The 23,880-nt window shown below is 47.7% G+C and overlaps 1 protein-coding gene across 3 annotated transcripts in view; it reads left to right on the top strand.

The window, feature by feature from the left end:
- Nucleotides 1-23,880, top strand: part of LOC112556636 (hornerin-like) — a 76,583-nt gene that overhangs the window by 12,781 nt on the left and 39,922 nt on the right. For 2 of the 3 annotated variants that reach the window (XM_025225815.1, XM_025225814.1), the window contains one exon: nt 16,473-22,920. In XM_025225815.1, the coding sequence (XP_025081600.1) occupies nt 19,582-21,222 (1,641 nt within the window). In that variant the 5' untranslated portion in view covers nt 16,473-19,581 and the 3' untranslated portion in view covers nt 21,223-22,920. Of the gene's footprint in view, nt 1-16,472; nt 23,826-23,880 lie in introns of those variants that run through there. The other variant, XM_025225816.1, reaches the window with a different exon arrangement.

Raw genomic sequence — 23,880 nt, 5'->3', positions numbered from 1 at the left:
AGCGAAAAGTCTTCTTTGATGGAAAGTTATCTTTGAAGGATGTAGCGAGAACGGGAGGGATTCTTTAAAAAGTGGAATACTGTTCATAGAAACATAAAAGGGAAACCTTCACCATGAAGGAATATATTTTTATATTAGGCTAACACCAAAGATTTTGATAGGTGTGTGTGTGTGATTGTGTGTGTGTGTGCTTGTGTGTGTGTGCTTGTGTGTGTGTGCTTGTGTGTGTGTGTGCTAATGTGTGTGCTTGTGTGTGTGTGTGCTAGTGTGTGTGCTTGTGTAGGTGAGAATTAAGTCACAGAATACAATTTTTCTTCTGCATGTGCAACGTGCACATCGCCTTTTGCGGTATGAGGAAGCAAGCCATTAAAATCACTCTTGAATATTAATTTTGAAATGATGAAAATAAAGAGGCTTCAGAAGGAAGCATGGACGCAAGCAAACAGAAAGAAAAAAAGACAGGTCAGCGCCAGACTCTACTTAGAGGATGGTCTGCCTCCAGTAATATTGCCTGGTCACAAGGTGCTCAGAGTTCCCCAGGAGTTCATCTGGAATGTTTCAAGCAGCCTGCTGCACGTCTCTCCATGGTCTCAATGGGAGAAAAAACTACACAGAGGCCTGCAGTCTGTAGCCAGGGAAAGGGTGAGTCCTGAACACGTCAGCTGTAAGTCGACATATGGCCGCAGCCGGTGTCCCCATGGCCCCACAGCGACATTGAATATTCCAATGCATTGAAAAAAATTGTCGATGGAGAACAGCGAGGAAGACAAGAGAAATGCAGACGGTGTGAGCTATTGTCAGTCTCCAACTGTTCGTCTGCCATGTTTATGTGCTATGGTTGCAGCCAATTCTCCATGACAGCACAACAATGTGCAGCGCTGCTTCATCCTGTTATTAAAACCAAATGGAATTAGCTCTTCAGTACAAGCCACGTGGGACGGGGCCAAACACTCCTGCTATCAGCAGACAACAGATTCCAATTTTTTTAGCCTATAAAGGAAGCATCACAGGCGATCAGTGAAGACAATAATTCGTCATTTAAAGGGTTAACGTGTGTTATTGGTGGTGGCCATGCTATTTCTCTTCAAACTCCAGCCAGAAATGTTTCTCGCCAAACTCGTTTTTGTCGTTTCTGCTTCAGTAACAAGCATCAAGGCACGCAAACCGCGAGCATCTTTCCCACTCTTGTTCTGCATCACAAGGGTAATCATTCATTAGAAAAGACACAAAAAGCGAATTATTGTGTTCTTACCATTAATTTCACTGAAATCAAGTTGTCACTGCTTTCTTTGGAAAACAACTCGAAATTGGACTTAAATAGAAGTAAATCTATGAATAAAATAATTGACTTCAAGAAATACTGGACTGACCAGAATTGTCTTTCCTTCTGTCTTTGCAAGCCTCTTATCTACGCACCGACTAATGCAGAAGAAGAATGAATGTGTATTATCGATTCTTTACATTAATCATTTCATCTTTATTCATTACGTGGAGAGTTTTTGAAGACATTCAGGGAACATCCACAGGCAAGTTACTCTTCCTCAAAAGCGATAACAAAACCTGTGGTAGACTGATCCGTTCTGTCCAGGCCAGAGTTTGTCATTGTCTTGTTTGGATCGTATACAGTGCAGTCCTGGACCAGGTGAGAAAAAAACCTACATTTCAAACCCCATCCGGTACTGTCAATTTGAGCAAGTCACAAAATGTAAGTGTATCCCATAGGTTAGCATCATAAACTGTTTGTGGATCCCCTTGTCTGAGGTATGGCGTGTAAAACGTGGAGGCTGTCTTCTTGTCCACCAAGTACCCTCTTACAAATTAGGGATCCGTTCACTTCTGCATAGGAGGGAGCAGAATTTTACAATCACCAGCTCAGGCAAGTCTCGAATTCCAAACGTTCGAGTTAGAAGTCGAGTGTGTAAATTAACTTTGACATTTCATGAAACTTTGGTGACCAAAGCTGTCTAGTATGTTAAGTATTGTGCAGCTTAAGTTGAATATATTAAGTTTGTTACATCCAGATTAACGGATGACTAGAGGATGTCACCGCGGCAGGTAGTTCAGGTGCTGCTTCCTGTCCAACAATCGATGTTTCATCTAGCGTGTCGTGATTGTGTAAACCCAGTGGTCCCCAGTGAACACACGCGGTATGAAAACACAATAAATAGCTTATTGATTCACTGGATTGGGCGAAAAAAACTTGCGCTTTGTAGTGTGCTAACCTCTCTTTTTCTATGCACCTTTCCTTTAAGAGGAAGAATGAATGTGTCTGCTCGATATCCTCCCTCCATCCCTTTTAAAATTTTTTTTTTGTCTCGGAGTTTGGCAGACCCCATTCGAAGACACGTACAGATACGCTGTTAGATACAACTTGGCTTTGAAATGCAGTGGGACCTCGGTTAGCGAATCGTAACTGTGTCTCGAGCGCGAATGATGACACGCTGGTCGGTCACGTGTGGTTCACGTGGCTGTTCGTTATCCGAAATTTTGTTCGCTATCCGAGACAAACTTTTAACGAAATTTTTGTTCCTTATCCGAAATATTCGCTATCCGAGGCGTTCGCTAACCGAGGTTCCACTGTACAGTCTTTGTCGTGTCATGTGCTGGAGGGTAGACATGTCTACAATTCCAGAAACCAGAAACGAGAATAAAATGTCTACCTTCCAGCAGAGGGTAGCGAAAACTGTGTATTTTGCCTTAGAACTTCCTGAAACAGGATGCTGAATGTAAAAATATAGATACACTGAGTGTCTTCATGTAACAACTACAGACTTTCGATGTGTGAGGTCACTCATCCCTTCTTGTCTGTCAGGCTGTCTTCCTTTCTGTTTACTTCCCCTGAACCAGTTAATCAGGGCTTGAGTGGCGGCTGACCATGTGATGTTATATCAACAATGTATGCCGCACATATCAGCATTACAATTAAAATATTTTAAGTTTCCACTCGGTGTAAAGCAAGTACAGACACGTGCAGTCGCTTAGACGGTTGGTTGTTCTAAAAGTAATTATAAAGCCCGTAAACAATTTCTTCTAAAAATAACTTAAGGAAAATGCAATCTTTTCAGAAATAACCACTAGTTGTTGACATCTCTGCATATAGTTCCTTGCATGCCCTCCCAGCCGCTTTCTTCCATTTCTGTTGTCTTTCTATTTCTTACTGGCATAGAAGTGTCTCTAGATGTTAAATGTATGTATGCAATAGCGAGGAAGAGAGAAAAAAATGAGAGAAAGCACTGTGTGTGTGTATATATATGTGTGTGTGTGCGAGTGTGCGTGTGACTGTTAGTGCACTAACATTGTCGTGAATGGCTATATTTTTTTCTGACCACCATGTGGTTTGATGATTTTATTATTGGATTATTATCTCAGTCAGGGCTGCACGAAGATTCTAAGTTTCTTTCCACATTTAAAAGTGACAATTGAGACACGTTTACGTATGGAAAGAATATTGTTCCTGCCAGCTCGCCCATGCCTTATCCAAGTCAAAATTATCTGGAAAAATGTCTGCGGACATTTGTGACATTCCTGTGCGTGCCACATCACTTTTAGCACCTCCGCCGGCACGAGGCAGTCATCTCACCTCTCTTCTTATCTTCTGTCTGCGAAAACTTCTGGAAGTGTTGGCAGCCACGTGTCTTCTACTCGTGATCTCCTCTCAGGCCTGATCACGTGTCTTCCTGCCTGTTGACATTCCTTATGCTGAATTAGAAAGAAAAATTACAATAGATTTCAATCATCTCTCCATATATAATCGGGTGGTTCATCTGACACTGGGTATTGCGTAAATATACAAAGTAAACAAGAATATTCGACCTTTTGAACCTAGTACATCTTAATTAATGCACAGTTTTCTTTCCACATACGGTCATTGTGCTGTTAATATTTCAATAGTGTTTCTCAAAGTTTCTCAAATTGATAGTGGATGTCGCCGAGAGAGAATGGAAACTACAAAACATTTACAGCAGTTTTCAGCGATATTCAGGTCAGGTGCAGGTCAGGTGAATGCCGCAATCTCCAAGCGTATCATCTCAGCTCTGCAGTTCATAAACTGCCAGAACTACATCTACAATGAAAGTTCTAGAAGCACTTATTATTAGACCGTCTACGCCTGATCAGAATCTGGTTATAAAGCGGGTAATGAGGGGAAAGCGAGTACTACGGAGGTTGATTAGGGTACCTACAGGTCGTGTCTAGTCCCTGAACTCACTGGGAGGATTTGCTAGCTGAGCACGATTAATTTCCCTGACATTTCTCCAAGATCGCACCGTGTATCCTCCGGCAATGAGTGCGAGCAGTGCGAGGGTTAACGTCTCGGTGCACAGAGATGATTACAGACAACTTCCGAGGGCTTGTGACAGACTGTGACAGACTGTGACAGACTGTGACAGACTGTGGAGACCGTCTGCCTCTACCTCTACATCCTGTCTGCCTGAGCACAGCTTACTGCAGGCATCTCCAGCTAATGTTTCCTTCGCTGACGACAGACCTGGAGTCGATAACAGCGAGAAAGCAGCGCCTATGCCGAGGGCGATGAGCACGCGCCTTCCCAGCAATCATTTTTGCAGTGACGACATCATGATCTCGTGCGAAGGCAGAACTCCTAGCTTTCCTCCGGCTTGGCTCATTATCCCTCATTCTCCACAAGTGTTAGTGGCTTCATGTAAATTAGTTTTCCTGAGATTAATTATTATAGATTAATTATCTGTAGGTCGTTACGGAGATTAAAGTACAGAACGACAGTTCACTCTTTCCACTCACATGTGAGCGCGTGCACACACACACACACGAACATCCAGACTCACGAACAAAGCGCGCGCACACACACACACACACTATCTGGAGCTGTTTAGTTTTTCTGTTCTTACGTCTTTCGCTTTCTAACGGCCGAGTGCTTCATGAAGCAGGCTGGGTGCATCATTACACAGGAACAAGGAGGTGCTCGGTGCAGTCCCTCCCATCCTGCACATTGATTGTCGCTCACTGCCTGTGTATAGTCGCCTGTTGACATCCTGTAGAGAAGCTGTGTTCACTCCATGTCTCACAGTCTGCACAGCTGAAGCTTGAAACTGCCGGCTTGATGCTGTGTTTTATTCCTACAAGAGCAATGTTTTATAGTCGTGCTGAAGGAAGTCTCTTCAAAAGGGAAAAATCGTTAAAAGGCTTTGACAATAATGGCAGACAGGAGCTAAAAACTCAGATATTAACTTCAACTAAAGCACTCTGACGTCAGCGTATGTCTCTCAAGATGTACATGCACTGAAGTGTATGGAGGTGTAAGACACTAGTCTCTGATGATAGAACAAGAACACACACAAACTACATCACACACAAACTACACAAACTACACAAACCACACACACACACACACACACACACACACACACACACACACACACACACACACACACACACACACACACACACACACACACACACACACACAACTACACAAACTACACACACACACACTACACGACACACACACGCACTTCAATCCCCGTTCAAGGCAAGGGACTTCATCTGAATCCTCCCCGAAGAAAAGCTAAGTTAGCGGAAAGAGCGGCAAGTGAACCTAACGGTTAGTTTTCGTATTGATCGAGAAGGGGAAGTCACTCTGATTATCTTTTAAATGGCGTCTTTTGTGGTTCCTAAATTTGCCTTTAATGCCTGGCTGTTTCTGTTCAGAAATATTCAGAAATATGAAGCCAGGTTATTAAAGCTGTCGTCTCCTTCCACACGGCCACGTTCCTCATCTCTGTGAGATATTTAGGGAGGAACAAGTGGAGTGTAGCGCACCTTGATTTCTTTCCCTTCAGATATGCAGTCCACAGAAATGTTATCCTGCTTGGATTTAATCTGGAAATCACGTAAAGGTGTGTGTTAGTGTGTGTGTTTGCGTGTAAGTGTGTGTTAGTGCGTGTGTTTGTTTATTCGGCAATGTCTCAAGTCCAACAATGCAGTGAATTCAATAACAAGCAACATTTCTTTCGCTCCCGTGATATATAGTCACGGAAATATTATAAAATAGGAGTTAGATACCTTACGTCCTTGCCTGAGCGCCTTGTCCTCAAACTGAGAATTGTCATTCATAAGAAATGCGATAACTGTCATTAATATGCAGTCGTACACACCAAGAGGCGAGGGCTGGTCACTTGAGGCGACGTCCCCCGGAGAGCGAGACTCTTGTTGGGTTGACAACTTCCCCTCACACACCGGATATTGGGATACACTCTGAAGTCACTGTGACATCGTCTGACGAAAGCAGAACCCCAGTACAGGGTCTAGTGACGGTCGGGACAGATGTCTATCACACCTTTGTTGAACGAGTTTGGTGAACGTCAGCCCGCTCTTCAGGGCAGGTAGGTACACGTCACCTGAGGTCATAAACAAAGACTTCGTGCAGTTCTGCCCTGGAAAGAACCTGAAACTCGGGGGATAGGAACAGTTTCGTGGCGTTTTAATATAATCTACTCTCACGAGACATCTCGCTTCCAAGCTAATGGTTACACATTTTTCCATTATTGATCAATAGTATTTGTTTTTCTTTTTTACAATTTGCGAATGAGCGGATTCCCGTCAAAGTGAACGCGAACTGTCATAACATAAATCGCGAATATTACCATTCATCTATCCCTAGATAATAATACAAAAATCGATAGAACACACATAATAACGATACTTATTCGTCTATCACTATATAATAATAATACAAAGAATTTTCTTTGATCATACGCGGCGTAATTCAGAGGCCGCGGCGGTGGTCGACGGAAAAGCACGAGGATCGATGGCTAAAAGCTCGCCAGTCAACAGATTTTTTTTCCATCCCGAAACTCAGTGAATGCATTGGTCACTCTGTGTAGGAATGTCTTTTTTTAACCTATATCCTTTGTACCCAGCAGGTGGAAGCACAGTTCTCCTTTCTGACTTAAAACAGCAACATGTCAAGTTATAATTGTGGTTTATTAAAGTAGCCTTGACCAGACAATTTGTTTAGACATTACCATCAAAAGAGGATTTTCTGACTCGACGCTGGTAGCAACGAGAGTACATTTTGAGTTAATCATCCTAGTTCTGCTCGAGACATCTTTCACTGGGTAGTGGTGGTCTGCGGTGGTCATCAGTCCCTTGAGAATGCAGTTCCTGGTTCAAATCCCTCCTCGCGCACATTTTTCGAGTACGTTTGTTTGGTGTCCCCCTTTACACCTGTTGACCTCACCGACTACATTACCCTGACATAGCTTTAGCTGCTGGCAAAAGTTGACAGAATCGACATCAGAGGGAGCCACCTGATCTGGCCAGTGCTGCTCCCTCTCTTCTCGGCGGCGTTGGTGAAGTGAGGTGAAGTCAGTAGAACTTCTCGCCATCGACTTCTGTCCCTCCCACCTTCCCCAACTTCTTTCTGACAACAACTCCTGTTTGTGCTAACTCTCACGCATGTTTATCCAGAAGCTTTCGAGTTGCCTCCCTTCCACCATTGCCATTTTTGCTTCCCATGCGTGCTACAGTTCAGTAGAGGGTGGGTGGAGGAGACTAGCAGCTTGCGGTGACATGCACGAGGAGGGGGGAATGGGGTGATGGAGAAGGAGGGGGATGCTATGCGGGAGGGAGCCCGCTGGCTGCTATCAATCAATACCTGAGGATACAGCAGAGGGGGAGACAGAGCGAGAACCATGAATTAGCGACAGCCACTACCAGGGCCTTTCTCTGGGGAGAAGTCTCACCCGTCACCCCAGATGCTGGAACTTCCTCCTCCCCCCACAACAACCCCCATTCACTTTCTTTCTCTCCTCCTTCTCCTCTTCGCTCTCTCTTTCTCCACCAGGATCGCATTTCCTCCATTTTTTCGATCGTTCCTCACACAGCGGCAAGTCGGTTAAAATGTGCCCGAGGCTTTTCACTTTAAAACAAAGAACCTGAAGTGCACTCGCAGACGCTAGCTCATTGTCTGAAATAGAAGTGAAGAAAACATAAAAAAGAAATGGATAGAAGTGCTGGGCGGGGGGTAGGAGTGTAAGTAGGTCTGGTACAACCGACAAGATAATGGACTGAGGAATACGACCTTTGTTTACAAGCGACACGTGATGTAGGGCGTGAAGCCAGGAGATGCTGTGCGCATGCGCTAGACGTAGTGAGCGTACTTCAGTCACCAATTTCAACGAATTTTACCTCAAAGACTAGAGAGTTCTTTGGTTAATGTCCTGCTGTTCAGAGAAATAAGTTGAGCAGGTTTCAGTCTAGTAGAACAATGGCGATGACTTAAAAATAGGTTTCTTCCAGCTTGCAGGTGTCTTTGTATACTATGTGCGTAAATGTGTGTGTATGTGTGTTTGCCTGTGTGTGTGAGTGTGTTTGTGTGTGAGTGTGTGTTCCGGAGAAAAGACTTGTGTGAAGTAGACACTGACGAGTCCATTTGTTTCTCTCAATTCCTCAGACTTGTAGTCATTATATACATATAATTAATATATTTTATCCTCTTCATACCTGATTAGCACATTTGTTATAAATGTAACAGTTTATAATTTTGAAGCAGTCATTATGCGTTATGAAAACGCCATTAAATACAGTTTGGTGACATTGCTGTTTTTATTCTTTTGACATCATTGCTTTGGACGATATTTCGCGATTGAATTACACAGAACTTAGAGTTATCTACCTCCGGCTTCAGACGATTAATAACGGATATAAACAGTAATAAGTATTTCAAACGCAGGTATCTTCTATTGACGGGAAAGCTCATGGCATTTACAAGATAAAGGGTAATAAAAATAACTTTCAAGATTAAAATAACATATAAAGACGCAAGAGCAAACATTTTTACACACACATGCACGCTCACAAACACACTGACTAATTACACCAAAACACTATAATTTTCTAGGCAATCAACCAATCCACAGCATGTGACATTTCGAAAAACGTGAGCAGCTTCGACTAAACATGTGAAAGCATGTCACTTCCGGAAAGTGAAATACAGATTGAAAAACAAAGGTTTGTTTAAGACCTTTTGAAGAAATATTCAACATGCAATGTCGGATAGTGAAAGGTAATTGTTTCTTACCACAGGGCCAAGATAAGAGAAGACACGCTGCCCTGAGTTTTATTTGCTGCCACGAGAAACTAGTTCAAAAATCAGTTGAAGAGCGCGTGAACAGACACGTGAGACAATGGAGACAACATCACAACAATACACAACAATACACACACCAGTGGAGTCTCTCCCAGTCCCGTTACACTCGCTCTTTACACGAGCGAAATCGTTTAATAATGAGAAAAAACAGGCTTGACCTTGGCATGAGAATACAACAGAAAAAAAAACCATTTGAGATGTTGACCTACCGAGTGTGTAATTAGAGTCACTACCAGAGTAATTACTAGAGTATTTTATCAGGCCGCTGGGAAAGTCCAGCCTTGATTGTAGCCCCTCCTCTTTCTACACCAGAAAAATGTTTTACGGAACTATATCGCAGAGAATAATTAAGGCAGGTTAAGAAAGTCATTAACATAATTAAGGTAGCTTAAGAAAGTATGTTTTTGGCAGTAATTTCTTCTCATTTACCAGACCGTAGCTTGTTTCAGGAAAGGGAAGAAGAAAATAGCGCATCGTTGAGTTGAGCAGTGATGTCTGCTCAGCAACCGCATCGTAAGAAACTCAATCAATAATGCCTTAGGTCAGCGGAGCAATGAACGAATGAACAGAGAGAAGAATGGGATAAGAAGAGAGGGAGGGAATGGGAGGAGGAGGAGGAAGGGAATTAAGACTGCGGAAAACACAAAAAATTGCTGCATGAGATCTGCCTCCGTTGTGCCATCAACAAAATGGCGGCCGAACATTACCTCCTTCACCTCCCCCTTCCTGTTCCCTCGCTTTTCCTACATTTCTTTAATGACCACCCGGCCGGCACCATGGGTCTGATGTTCACACGATCGCCTCAGCACGCTCACTGTTCACACTCACCAGCTAGTCTCGAGTAGGTGAGTGAGGCACGCTCACTCTCCATGCTGACAAGAAGGTGAATGAAGAATGTGGCCAACGAGAACAGGAAGTTTGTTCAACATCCAAGTTTCCTATCTGGCGGGGTCCAGCGTTGGTCCAGTTTTGTTCTTCTACATTTTCTTTTCAACATCGTGAAATCCCGACACTAGACAAAGGACACAATAAGTACTTTTATTCTGAAAAGTAACGGCTTTTTGTCATTTGGGATGATGATGATTGATGATTGATGATTGATGATGATGATGATGATGATGATGATGATGATGATGATGATGATGATGATGATGATGATGATGATGATGATGATGATGATGATGATGATGATGAACAAACCATCAAGCTATTACGGAGAGGAACTAAAGCTGTTGGGTAGAAGGTCAAGAGATAAACAGGGAGCAGGCACAGGACCAACAGGGAGCAAGCGCTGAGGGAAGGGAGGGGAGGATGCACAAGTTTCTCTGTGGGGGAGGAAAGGACTGCTGGTAACAGTGCTAGTGATGGTGATTAATCGCTCGACTTCTCTCTGTACTGCTGTAGTCCTTCAGAACGATTTCCCTGACACAGAAAATATATTAAAAGCCTGGCAGTGGTGCCCGAGTATTGTTTGCATGGCGTGCACCCCATCAATAACGAGTCGTGTTGATAATATGTGAGTACATTGCAGCAAAGTACTAGGACCGTTCTTAGCCGGCTAAAGTTATAAACAATCAAATCTCTAAAGTGCCGAAGTCCCAGTGCGCTGGCAGATTTATTGACAGTGTAGTGACAAACACGTTTGGACTTTATCATGCTGGGCATTCATTCATTCATCTGTCCCTTGACTGGTGAGGAATGGTTATTCTGGACCGCTGGTACTAATCGTCAAGGGGTAGCAACTAGACAGACGCAGAAGGTGACAAGGATCGCCACTTAGGCCAGTTCTGAGGTGGAGAGTAGGTCCTGAATAGATCGTCCAGTCTACTCCTTCACGTGTACCACCCACTTCTCCCTCTGCTCACCTCAACGCCCACTTCCAAACTTGGTCAAACTTGCGAACGTTTGTCCAGTTAGAAAAACTTTACCCGGTAAAAAAACTTGTCAACATTATGTAGAATGATAAAAATACCTTATTGTTGGTATGAATCAAATACCTTTTAATGTTGCGGGCATTTGGACATGCCATCATCGTGTTGCGGGCTGCAGAGTGAAGCTTGCTGTGCTGCACAGTCTCGCCGCTCGTCAGCTTTGTGTGCAGCTTGCACATCGCACAGGTCTTTATCATCTCCCTGCATGCCATCCTCAGACAGAATTCAGGGCTGTCTCGTAAACACTTATTGGAGGATGTCATGCACAATGATGGTGGCACACACACACACAAACACGCACATCTCACCCACAGACAGAACATTTAATTCCAGCTAAACACCCAACACACATCTAGGATATGGCCATCTACACATTTACAAAATAATATAAATGTAGATGGTAATTTATACACTGCAAACTGGAGAGAATAAAAAAAGGAAGGAAACTTGTGACAGGAGAGAGAGAGAGGGAAGGATGATGATGGAGGAGGAGGAGGAGGAGGAGGAGGAGTTTAAACCTTCACCTGAGGAGCTGACTCCTGGCCGGGGCTGCCCCCAATGACAGCCGCACAATGCTATTAGCCCGGTCCCTATCACAGAACCACATTTCATGCTTTTTTCCAGGGCTTGTCTGCAGGAATATCTGGGAATGAATGCAGGAAATCAATTCTGCTTTCTTTTCTCAGTCATGTTTTTCGGCTGGAATTATGAGTCCATTCCTGGAGAATACGAAATGGGATGCCGAGGGCTGCAGCCTCCACAGCTACAAGAGAAATCCTCTAATTGAACCGCCGACAACTAGCACTCAGTGACCTCACGAGTCTCAGTACTCTGGTGTATTGTGTGGTATCCTGCAAGTATTCCTTTCACCGTCTGGTGTTGTGGTGTTGTTTGTGTTGGCTCCACAGTTTCTGGCAGCTTATTGACCTGACTGCTTACTCTCGTTATCATTGCTTACTTTCTTATCAATCTTATGAAATCTGTCATTACTTTAAGTGCATTACTGTTGACTATGGATCATGAAGTCATACATACTTGATCATATATAAAACCTGTATGTATGCAATGTATGTAATATTTTAGTCATACGCAACAAAGTCAGTACAAAGAGAAGAGATGAAAGATAAAGCAGGAGGGAGAGAAGGAGGAAGACAAAGAAAGAAAGAGAGAGAAGCTGTAGCCTCGGGTGTAGGCCAGTTCACTAATTCGAGTCACAGTCAATCTGCCTGACATTGTTAGTACAGTTATTACAGTTAGTACAGTTAGTGCAGTTAGTACAGTTAGTACAGTTAGTGCGGCCCTTCTGAAGACCAAAGTACGGGATCAGTTCTTAACCCGTGAGTCCCAATGGAAAGAGAAGCGCCTGGTGTGAGAATATTCCTTAATTCCTTGAGTCGATAAGCACGGATCGAAGCTGACAAATCAGAGTGAAGGGGTTACGTCACGTGTTATGGGAGTGTGGGGAGCAGGAGCGGGTGCTGTGTGCGTGAGCATGTTTGTACACACAGACCTGCGCGTCTGTTTAACTGTTTGTTGTCTGCGTGTTGGCGCGTGCGTGAAATCATGCGTTCGTGTCTGTAGCTGTGTGGATACCTGTAACAGAGATGTACAGCTGTGGACAGGATATGTGCTCAGAGCCCTTATTGGTGCATGGATAAGTGTGTGGAAAACACACACACATTTCCCTCTTTCGCCATCCCTATTTCTCCCTCCCTCTCTCTCTCCACACGCAATTGTGCACAATGAGTGCTAGAAGTTACCTTAGTGTTCACGCACAGTAGTCACCATGAAAGTAAAAATTGTCGGTTGATGGAGAGTTTTCTGAATACAACCTGTCTCTAGAAGCAGAAAACATCCATGGTATCCAAAACATCTACAGTCACCATCAGAAGCGGCAAACTTGCGCAACGAAGATGATATTGATAAATGCGGCGATAACAGATCAAATGCAAATCAAGTTTGAGGATTCAAACGGAGTTCACCCAACATTCAAAATGTACATTGAAAAACCAGAACAGAATAATTTCGCCATAAAGTAGGAAAACCTTTGCAGGAAGAAGATCAAAAGCTTAGACATCTCGCTGACAGAAACAAAAAGTAAACAGCTGGACAGCTGCACTCTCTCTCTCTCTCAGTTGGCGCCATCTTCCCATATGTCATCTACTGTAGCTGTCAAATTATATAACAACAAGACCACCACTCATAAGCATAATTAAATGTAGGTAGTTACATCCTGACTGCATGTCTGCACAACCTTTCCTTCCTTCCCTACCTCAAACTGATAGGAGATCGCAGTTGCCATGGTTTAGAAGCAGACAGAAGATGTAACATTACACTGGGGTTAATCAATCGATGAACAAAAAAACGAAAAAAAAAAACTTGACGGGAAAAGAAAACAGTCCGGATAATGATGATAATCACAACAAAAGGCTCAGGCGGCACGATGGACACCAAAAGCAACTCATTACAAGTAAAAACATCCTCTGTGGTAAGAAGGCCAAGAGCTAGTCCCCTGCAGCCAGCCAGAGGACGGGACATCACTCTCAGCAACACGCGTGTAAGTTAATAACGGTCTTCACGGCCACGTCTACCAACAGAACTCTCCTGTAAGTGTTACAGCCTCGTCTTCACAGGCTCACTTCCTTTCACGGAAGAAAAGACGAAGTACATTTCTCTCAAAATTTAGCACTGACACTAAAACTTCGCTAATACTCACTACATATAGAAAACACATAAACGCCTGTAAGCCGAAACAATGTCAGTGAATATCAAGGTGTCATGATGTCCGAGGTTGACTATGCTGTATGTGGACTTGGGCTCAAAGAAGCAAGACATGTGAGGTGATCAGTACAGTAACCCATTTTCTTTCTAGAGTGTGATCAGGTAAGAAGAGGTAGAAAATAAAGAAGATAAAGAATAAGAGGGGGGGGGGAATTGGTGTTTTACGCCGTGCCAGCAACTAAGGCTATATTACGGCAAGCAGCCAGCCCCGTAAACAGATGCCACGTGCAGAGAAAGATCAGCGTTCCCGAGACGAGAAATGAACTCTGGGTAGCCAACCTTCACTGGATTGGTGACAGGCGCTAACCGTTGCGCCACCGGGCCGCTAATTATAAAGAATAAGAAGATCGTCAGCAAGAACAAGAAGATCCAGAACATGATAACATAGACTGACAACAAAAACAACATCCAGAACAATAAAAAGGACAAAACAAAAACAACAAAATCCAGAAGCAGGATATTGAAAGCAAAATAACGAATGGATCCAGAATGAGGAAAGCAAAATGTTCCAGAACATGAGGGAAAAAAACGACCAAAAAAGATTAACAAGACAGAAAAGGTCAAGCAAAGTGCGCACCTCAGGGTGTCCCCGGACTCGTCACGTGTGATGAACGAGTTGCGGTCTAACACCACCTCGGCGGCTGCAGCACGTGCAGCGCGTAATGAAGGACGCGCGGAGGTCGCACTGTCTACAAGTGGCGTCACGTCCCGTCAGGTGTGTGTCGACAGTCACGGCCAGGTGGACCTGACACCTCGTCAACAGGGGCTTAAGTTAAGCCCCTCAACCCCCACACATCATCCCCCGTGCGCCTTGCGAGTATCTCTGCATGGAGTGACGTCAGCCGTCACGTGATCAGCAAGAGCGAGAGCTAAAGTCGCATTGTGCGTAATCACTACCCCCCCCCCCCCCTGCTCCCTGTTAGGAAGTTTGACTCGCCTGACTGAAGACAACAGTTACATCGCTCTGTAACATTATACCTGATCCTGTGTAAACTGTGCACACCTGTGGATATTTGAGCGAAGCTAATTCTTAGTGTATCCACAGTGGGAAAGCTGCCTGACTGAAACACGAATCTGCTGCTTGCGATCTTCAAGAATCAAAATACAATACAAATACAAGTGCAAAATAGTTTTATTAATCCTTTTTCAGGAAATTGTTTGCCCGGAAACGTCGAACGGCAACACGAGAACATCTGTTCACAGAAAACATTAACACTCAGGCTATAAAAACATTAACTGACTGTATACAATTGATTAATGTTGACACTTGAGGTGTCCCTTGCAATTGTTAGAGACCTGTACCTAATAAATCTTACCACTGAAAATAGAAAAATAGTGTAACATCAGTTCAAAAATAGAATGGACACTCCGGACATTAAAAGACTTCAGCTTCCTGAAACTGTACAGACGACTAAGCAATTTCTTACTAACCTTATCAACATGAGATTTCTAAGAAAGTTGATCATTGATAATTATGTAATGTGTAACTCTCTATTCTTCTAATACTTTTAATAACTATTTGCCAACTACCCTAGACACAGAGACTGGCAAGTCTCAGTCCTTCAGTCACAGCAAGCGACTGGCTTAAGGTGACCAGACGTCCCGCTTTCGGCGGGACAGTCCCGCTTTTGACCTCGTGTCCCGCCTGCTCATCGGGCAGAACGCCCAATGTCCCGCTTTCTGGCTTTCTGGAAGTCCATTAAATGTCTTTAAAAATCACTTTTTTCGGCGTTCTTTGACGGTGACAACACCATCATCGGCACGTGTCCCGCTTTCGCCCCCGAAACGTCTGATCACCTTAGACTGGCTCAGTCCAGCCATCGGTGTCCAGACGTCCTCCATCGACTCTTGCTCCTGACCAGACCTCGTCAAAGCTTGGTTCACACCCAGTCCCCTAGTTTTGGTTCAGCTCTGGTTGCATTTGCTTAGCACGCTACACACCAGTCTGCAATCACGAGGTAGCAAGCTTTAATTCCGTAATTAATACCTCGGCCGCTGGACCAGATGAAGGCAACCTTTCATCAGAGACCGGGTGCCAGAGAGAAAGGCTGGGGTGGGTGCGGAAGCACAAGAAACTAGTCACTAAACCAGCATTTAACGACAAGACTACATCGTAGGTCTTTCCCGTAATTATCACAGTTTCCGAGGCAATTATGGGAGTGGAGTGGTGCTGGGGGCCAGAGCCTGAGGCCGGTAGCCACGTCCGCTCGCAATTTGCCGCGGAGGCCAGCTTTCCAGATTAATTTTCCTTGCACCAGGGAGAAGTAGGGGGATGCTGGGTCAGTGCTGGGGAGGTGCAAGCTTGCGTACCTTGGTCTTGATGATAGTGTGTGTGTGTGTGTGAGCGTGCATGTCTGTGCGTGAGTGGTTTTATGTGTGCATGCAAATTGCGCTTGCACGTGTTGTGTGTTTATTGAGGATTTGCCTGCGTGCATGTGTGCATCAGTTCGCATGTTCATGTTAACTCATATCAAAGTTGTCAGGATTCAAAGTTGCTCGTTATTATAGCTTTTCTATAAACTCTTTTTTTTAATACTAAACGTGACGATATGCACGCGCGCGCACACACAAACACACATGACAACTCAGCTAGTACATTTACCATGCATTATATATATCTTTTTTTGTTTCAGACGAATACCACGAAATACAAGAACGTCTGTAGATGCAACCAAAAGTCCATCAGCTCTCTGTTCCTCACTTGTCCAGCCCTCCATCATTTGTGAAATAATCAGATTCAGCGCCGCCTGGCACATCATGTCTCAGACATGTGGTTACAAACGAAAAGAACAATTCTTGGAAACCACACAAAGAAGTTATCCGTTATCGAGCTGAAGGGAGTTCAGTTGCGCCCGATGACCTTCACATCTTTCAGGGTCTGCCTCCGGTCACGTGGGCGAGTTTTGTCTGGCAACGGAAACATTTACCAGGTGAAATCACTGGACTTCAGTGGTGACTGTCCACTTCTTGTTTTCTCTAAAAGAACCACTTACCTTTACAGAGATCGCCTGCGCAGAAAAAGACAATTGCCAGCCCTAACGAAGATCAGACAATTGTAAAAATCCATCAGAAAGAGTTGCGAGAATTGCGGTGTCAGCGCCAAGGGTTCTGTCCCCTGCAGGAAGAGTTACCTGGCATTAGCATGGCGCGTGGTTAGTAGGCATGAACGTCGGCGTCAGACGGGAACGAGTCAGCGCTGCCCCACCTGTCACCTAGCTCAGATCGTCGATCGGATTGTTCATTATTTGATAGCTGGAGGGGTGGGAAGGGCCACACCTTTCCTCCTCATACCCCGCCAGGTGTGCCATTCTTCGTTTTGTCGTTTTTCAGGCAACGCCTGCCCGATCCCCACCCCACACCCAGACCCTCCATAAACCTCCTATCCCCCTCCCCCATCCTCTAAACTCACCTTTGGCATCGGCATAGTGTCGACTGCTCATTGATTGTGAACTGTACTGATGTTGGTGAGACCGGATACTCGTGAGCGTTCGATCCCCGCTGGCTGACCTCCATTACCAAACACTTTACACCAGCAGATGCAAATTAGCGAAAAGAAAACGCACCTGTGTAAATTTTAAAACAAACAAATAAAAACACTCACAGGTCTCCCTCCACCACGCACACCACTGCATTACTATGCAAATGACCTTTTCGTGACGTACTCAGTCGTTGATGAGACCAGGCGTCACTATTAGCTGGCTCCACCCTGACCTGCTTTTGTTTGCGGCCATAACCCCAACACACCCACCCTCTTTCCTACCCTGTGCTTGCCAGTGTCCATTATAAATATCGCCACAACAGGGAGGCGACCTCTAGTGGAGAATCTCGAGTGACAAATTCAGGGTTACGATTTGACCTCTTACGTCACGGCTGGCTGTTCTTCAGCTGCCTCTCAAACAACGGCAATAATTCTGGTTGACTGGTATGGGCAGATCTCCCACCACCACACACACCACCCCAACCGTGGCTTTAGCGTCTGCCGGACCCTGCTACTGGTCACATCTTAATCTTCTCAGTGCCGCCAACATCCATACAACAAGAACAAGAAAAACAGAGTCATCAAGACTTGCTAGAGAGCAATCCGTTTCTTTCGTCTGGGAGGAAAAAAAAAAACCCTCGTCAAAACTGAAATATTTTTTCCCCCAAAACTTCGTCTAATTTTGTTGAATTAAAAAAATTCCCTGCAACATGATGTCAGCGTTTGGTCCCTGGCATGGCAGATCAACATCCGGGGTCTTAGTGGCTACCAGCCCGTCACGCCGGTCACATCACAATCTCTTCATTGCTGTCACCAGCCTTACATCAAGACGAAGACCATCAGTAGCAAAGACAAACTGGGCATAGAGTACTTCTTGGTAGAAAAACAAAAACTGAGTAAGATGGGAAAGAAAGACAGTTCAGCTTTTTCAAAGGATTAACTTTTTCCTACAACTTCGTGCCAGCATTTGTTGCGAGCAGACGGCCGTCCTCTGCTGCAGTCCATGGCCCGGCCACACGACTGGTGTGACATTATCAGGGTGTTTGGCCACAGACGCAATTACCACATTAACAGTTCGTGAAAACGGAAGTTGCGTTTGCAGCTTGGTGTGGCGGTCGTCTGGTGAGTGTGTAACTCGCTGCCAGTCCTCCCGAGGTGCGGTCTGGAGGTCCATCCGTAAGCCGAATGATCCCCACACCCGCGGAAAACAGACTGACGGCTCTCAAGTGCATCCTCCCCACTTGTTCTCACGGTGAGGGGTGGAGGTGACGGGTGCAGGGGTCAGGATCTGAGGATGTGTGGACTTCGATGGCGGGATGACGGTTTGGTGTGAAAGAGCAGGACTGGAGTTGTGATGCTGGAGGTCTGGCAGTGTGGAAACAATGCCAATACCTGCGAGTGAGGGGAGCAGCTGGTCGTGCCCCGCTGCTGTCGTCGACGAGCAAGACAGATGTGCAGGCCGCACGACACGTCACGTGGCAGCAAAGACCGTCGTCGCGATGATGCGTCGCATGGGCGCGCGCGCGCGCGTGTGAGTGTTGTTCTATTTTATCGCATACACCATGACCTCAGCAGCTGGCAACAGGTGTGTTGTTAACAACAGGATCAGGATTACCACTGTTACAGTCGACACCCTGCTGTTCATTAGACCTAACGGCGGGGACTGAACACGTGCGACCTGAAGAATTTTCTGTTGTTTATGCGTTTGTCGATGTGAACCTAAATGTTTTTAACTGCTTTGTGTAGGCATGTGCGTGAGAGTGGGAGAGTGAAAGAAACAGAAGAAAGAAAAAGACAAAAGTAATGTTGGTGAGAGAGAAAAAAATCCCACATGGAGTCACAAACGAACAAAGAAAGAAAAATATCAAAGTTAAATTGTGTGCGACCAAGATTTTTAAGACAAGGAACATGATTGGATAAGAGAACAATTTTGATTTTAAATTCAGAAACAGATTAGGTGCGGTCAGTCACTGTCATCTTTTTTCTATTCGCTCATTTTTAACAAACATTTCTTGGACGTCTGCACAGTGCGAGGGAAGTCTGCTTAGTGAGTGGTTTCGAGAGTCTGAAAGTTACTTTCAGGGATTTAAAAAGTGTTTGTGTGCTTCGTCTACTAAACATCTGTGAGAGAGAAGGAAAGCAACATCGCAACAGACGATACTTCCGCTCAAACCGATTACCATGTGAACATAACGGCCATTAAGGGAACGGTCTTGAGGCTCAGACAGCCAGCCAGGCAGGTGGCCAGCCAGCCATAGTTCAAGATGATGTGGTCTCGAGGGTGCTCGCCTTACATCAACAAAGGTGACGCCGAGTTCAGCTGCTCTCCTGGAGGAACCACCATCCCGACTATCATCGCCACGACAACGCCATCGACTGCAGCAACAACTGAGCATGTCGGTTACGTCGGTCATGTCGACCTCACTCTGATGACGTCATCGAGACAGTTTTTGTCGCCGGACGTTGGTCCGGCCCTCCACCCGCACGGCCATCATCACCATCACCATCATGGCGTCACTTCCGGCACGGGGACGGGAACGTCCGGTCTGGAACGGGTGCCCAGCGCCAACCGCTTGCAGCCGCAGAGTTCAACAGAAACCAGCGGTTTGGGAGAGACCGTGACGTCAGGATTCTCGTCACAGGAGAGCGTGCACAGCGCCGCCAGCTACAACTTCAACCCTTCCGCGTCTTCCACGACCATCGCTCCAGCCAACCCCAACGAGGAGGACGTAGAGGACGACGACATCATCGCTCATACGACCACAACCAGCAGCCTTTCTGCTGCCAGTACTAGCCGTACAGGTCGGTATTCGAACCCCAGCCCCCAGGAAGCGAGGCCGACCGACGGTTGGCGTACAGGGATCGATCGCCCACACCGTCTCGCGTGGAACGACGGTAACGGACAGGGAGGGGACAACGAGGGAAGGGCAGGAGGAAGAGGCGGAGGTATTGTTCAGAGAAGACAGGACGCACGCAGGACTGGTCATTCGTCTTCAGGTGTTGGGGATTATGCCGCCAGTCGCTCAGCCGTTGCGCAGTCGGAGGGGAGGGAAAAGGAGGAGAAGGGGAGGAAAAAGCGCGCGCCAGAAGATCGGCACGCGGCGGGGGACTGTGTAAGGGAATGTGACGTCGGTGGCGGCGGCGGCTGCGGTGGTGGTTGTGGTGCGAGGGGTGGCGGTGGGAGTGGCGGAAACAGCAGCGGCGGCGGATGCGGTGGAAAAGGGGAAGTGACTGTAGCAGGGGAGCAGAAGGCCGGTGGCGGCAACTTTGGTGAGCGCAGCCGCCGATGTGAAATTGATCGAACGCTCCCTCGCAGCGGCAGATTGAGGGATGGGGCGGGCGGGTCAGAGGAGAAGAGAGGAGGACGAGAACGGACAGGTAGCAGCTGCGGTAACAGTCCACCTGACAGCGGCGCGCCGCCCTTCCCTGCCGCCGATCGACCGCGCGGCAGAGAGCGCGACGGAGCGGCAGCCCGCGGCGAAGACAGGGACCACAAAGTTTTGGCCAGGCGAAACAGAGACTCCAGTCAAGGAAAGTCGAGTGCCAGAGAAAAAGACGGCGGCACCGCCGGCCGGTCTGATGGCAGACTGAGAGCGAAGGAGGAGGGCCAAGCTGCTCAAGACGTCCAACGGCAAAGAGAAAGCCGCGGTCGACGTGACAGCGGGAAGAAAAGTGGCGGTGGAACAGTTAGCGAAGACAGTCGCACGCATGACCGCACTCAACAACAACAGCAACAACAACAACAGCAGCAGCAGCAGCAGCAACGCTCAGCCAGACAGAGCAAAGCTCTGATCAGACCCAAAACTCGACCAGCAGAGCAGTTCGTCTCGACAACGAGAGACGTCGAGAGCGGAATCTTGAGAAGCCGAAATCACGCGACAGCGACGCCAGTTCGGCGCCGATAGATGGACAGCAGGCACGCCACGTCGCCAGCAACGGCAATCGAATTTTAGAGAAGCAGCCGTCGAGAGACAGCGGACGAGGACGCAGTCCAGATGTTCAAACACCGGAGGAAGCAGCCGCGCACTCCAACGCCAGACGAGCGAAGTCCGCGTCCGGCAACCATCGCCACGCTCCGGCACGCAGCCCGCCGCCGGCGTCAAGTGACGTAACCGCTAGAGAGTTCGATCACCTTGTGACTAGCGCTCGCGGTGATCGTGCCGCGCGAGGGCCACAACATTCAGCGGCGGAGGACGGAGGAAGTGGACTTAGTGCGCTGACGGAGCGGAGTTACCGCGACGTCAAGCGCGGTTCTTTCGATGAAGCGGGAGACGGTTCGTGCGGCGAGCGGTTTCTTTCTGCGGTCAGCAGCAGCCGCCGCGGCGGTGAGGGCGGAAGCGCGGCAGGAGGCGGACGCGAGGCGGCGGACAGAGGACACGTCTCACGTGGGGCGTGCCGTTCTCGCGACGCTCGCGTGCCGCTGCCGCCACCGCCGGCGGCAACAGACGTCAACACTACTCATCAGGTGAGCGACGGTCACATCAAAGGGAATCCACGACGCGACAGCCGCAGTGACAGCGTACGCGTGGTGCAAGCATCCGCTGAGCCTGTTACATCATCGCAGCAACTACACCAGCTGCAGCGGGGCGGCGCAGCCCATGAAGACCTCCAGCGGCAGCGGAACGCGGGTCGCGATCGAAAGTCTGTTGACAAAGGCAAGCGCAGTGAAGCGAGCAGGCAGGCAGATGACAGAGGCAGGAGCGGGGCGGTCGCCGACAGAGGACGTCACGCGAGCGCCGACACCGGGCCGAAACCCAGACAGGAGGGAGCGTCACTGACAGGCTCGTGCTCAAAGCGAGGGTCAGATCCACCACCTTTGACCTCTGCGAGTGACTCGCCTGGCAGACACACCAGACTTCGCGACGACCGGGCTGCAAAGGTCGAAGGTTATGCGCCGGGCCGGTCGGCGGGGGCACGTGAGTTAGGGAGCGAGAGGCGAAATATTACTGAGGAAAAAAGTCAGCCTACGAGGGTTTCGAACTCTGGCGCTGAGCATTGCGACCAGAAAGTCATCCGAGTTGTTGAGAAAGAGTTTACTCCTGACAAAGCAAGCGTCTCGGGTGTCGGCTCAAGACCGAGCAGAACGTACCACGTGAAGTTTTGCGAGGTAAAGTGGCAAGTTCAGAGGTCATAAGTGACACTTCAGGAGGTCAGGGACGACATAAACAGAGCGATTACGTACACGGATCAAAAACAAAACAAGACAGAGCAAGCAGAGACGATTTGCCAGAACGATCGGGTGGGTCTGTGTCTAGAGGTGCAGAGCAGTTGGACACAAGGGCTGCACCCAGACACGACGACAGACCGAGGTCTGAGAGCTCTGTTCAGCCACCTCGGGGTGTTGTTCGTAGAAGTGACGCCGGAAGTCGCAACTTGCGTGGGTCGTCGGAGAGAACAGATAATAGCGTCCAGTAGAAGCGGAATCAAAGAGGTCCAGGCGACACGTTGACACGGGTGGGACGGTAGGAGGTCAGGCGGTGAAGAAGGTCTCCGAGGCGAACAAGTCGTGCACGCGACGCTCGAGCAGAGGTCAGCGAGGGCATAGCTTTACGTTCAAGGCTGGATGGGGGATGCCTGTCTGCGGCTGGAGCCTTACCTGCAAGCAGCATGGGGGCGGATGGTAGAAAACCCCCAGCAGACGGAAAACCCCCGACCACCATAGTGACCGTCACCTCCCCCACCTCCCCTCCAGATCCAGACGCAGTCTTCCATGCCCATCCGAATGGAAGCCCCAGTCACCAGCGACTTCCAGAGAGAATCCCGTTATACCAGCGACGCCTGGGTCACCAGGACAGGATGTTCGACGACCTCTTCTCGCAGGCTGGTGGCGGGAGACACCGAGCTGGCCAGGGACCTGCAGGTGGCGCCCCCAGCGGCCGACGCAGTCCTTCCCTGGTGGTCACGGGACCCAGTGGCTCACCGGTGCAGGGGTTGCAGGTAGACCAGATTAACCAGGAGTGGGAGCGCCGTGAGAGCCGTGGCTCGTTGCGTAGCAACCGGAGCCGCTCATCTCACGGAGGTTCTTTCCACTCCCGCTCCGGGTCCATCCGTCGCCACGGGAGCCGCTTCCTGGCCATCAACCCGGAGAGCGCGTGGAGCAGGTGGTCACGTGACCGCCGCGCCTCCTACAGACGTCGCATCGAACTGCTGGACAAGCCGGAGCAGAAGCTGACCAGAGTGTCGACCCCTATCCGCAAGGCCCGGCAGGAGGGGCTCAAGTTCGTGCACCCTGATTTGGAAGGCACCTACCTCTCCGAGGAGGACCTGAACGCCCTCCGGCGGCACAAACAGCAAAAGTACCACGCCATTCGCGTCATCGAGAAGAACCGGAAGGGGAAGTTCCGCATGAAAACGAAAGTGCACCTGACCGCAGAACAGTGGCAGGTACTTGGGGATTTCTGGGAACATCCAGCCTTTGTCAGGGGGAGGTACGTGGGCCTCGCTTTCATGTTGCTCACCTTCCTTCTTATGATCATCAGCATCACCAACAGCAACTGGGTCACCTATGGTGAGTACCAAAGCCTTTATGTCGTTTTGTTTGTTTGTTTCTTTCTTTGTCTCTC

This window comes from Pomacea canaliculata, linkage group LG2, assembly GCF_003073045.1.
Source record: "Pomacea canaliculata isolate SZHN2017 linkage group LG2, ASM307304v1, whole genome shotgun sequence".
NCBI classification, from domain to species: domain Eukaryota; kingdom Metazoa; phylum Mollusca; class Gastropoda; order Architaenioglossa; family Ampullariidae; genus Pomacea; species Pomacea canaliculata.
This window is presented reverse-complemented; position numbering and strand designations above follow the sequence as displayed.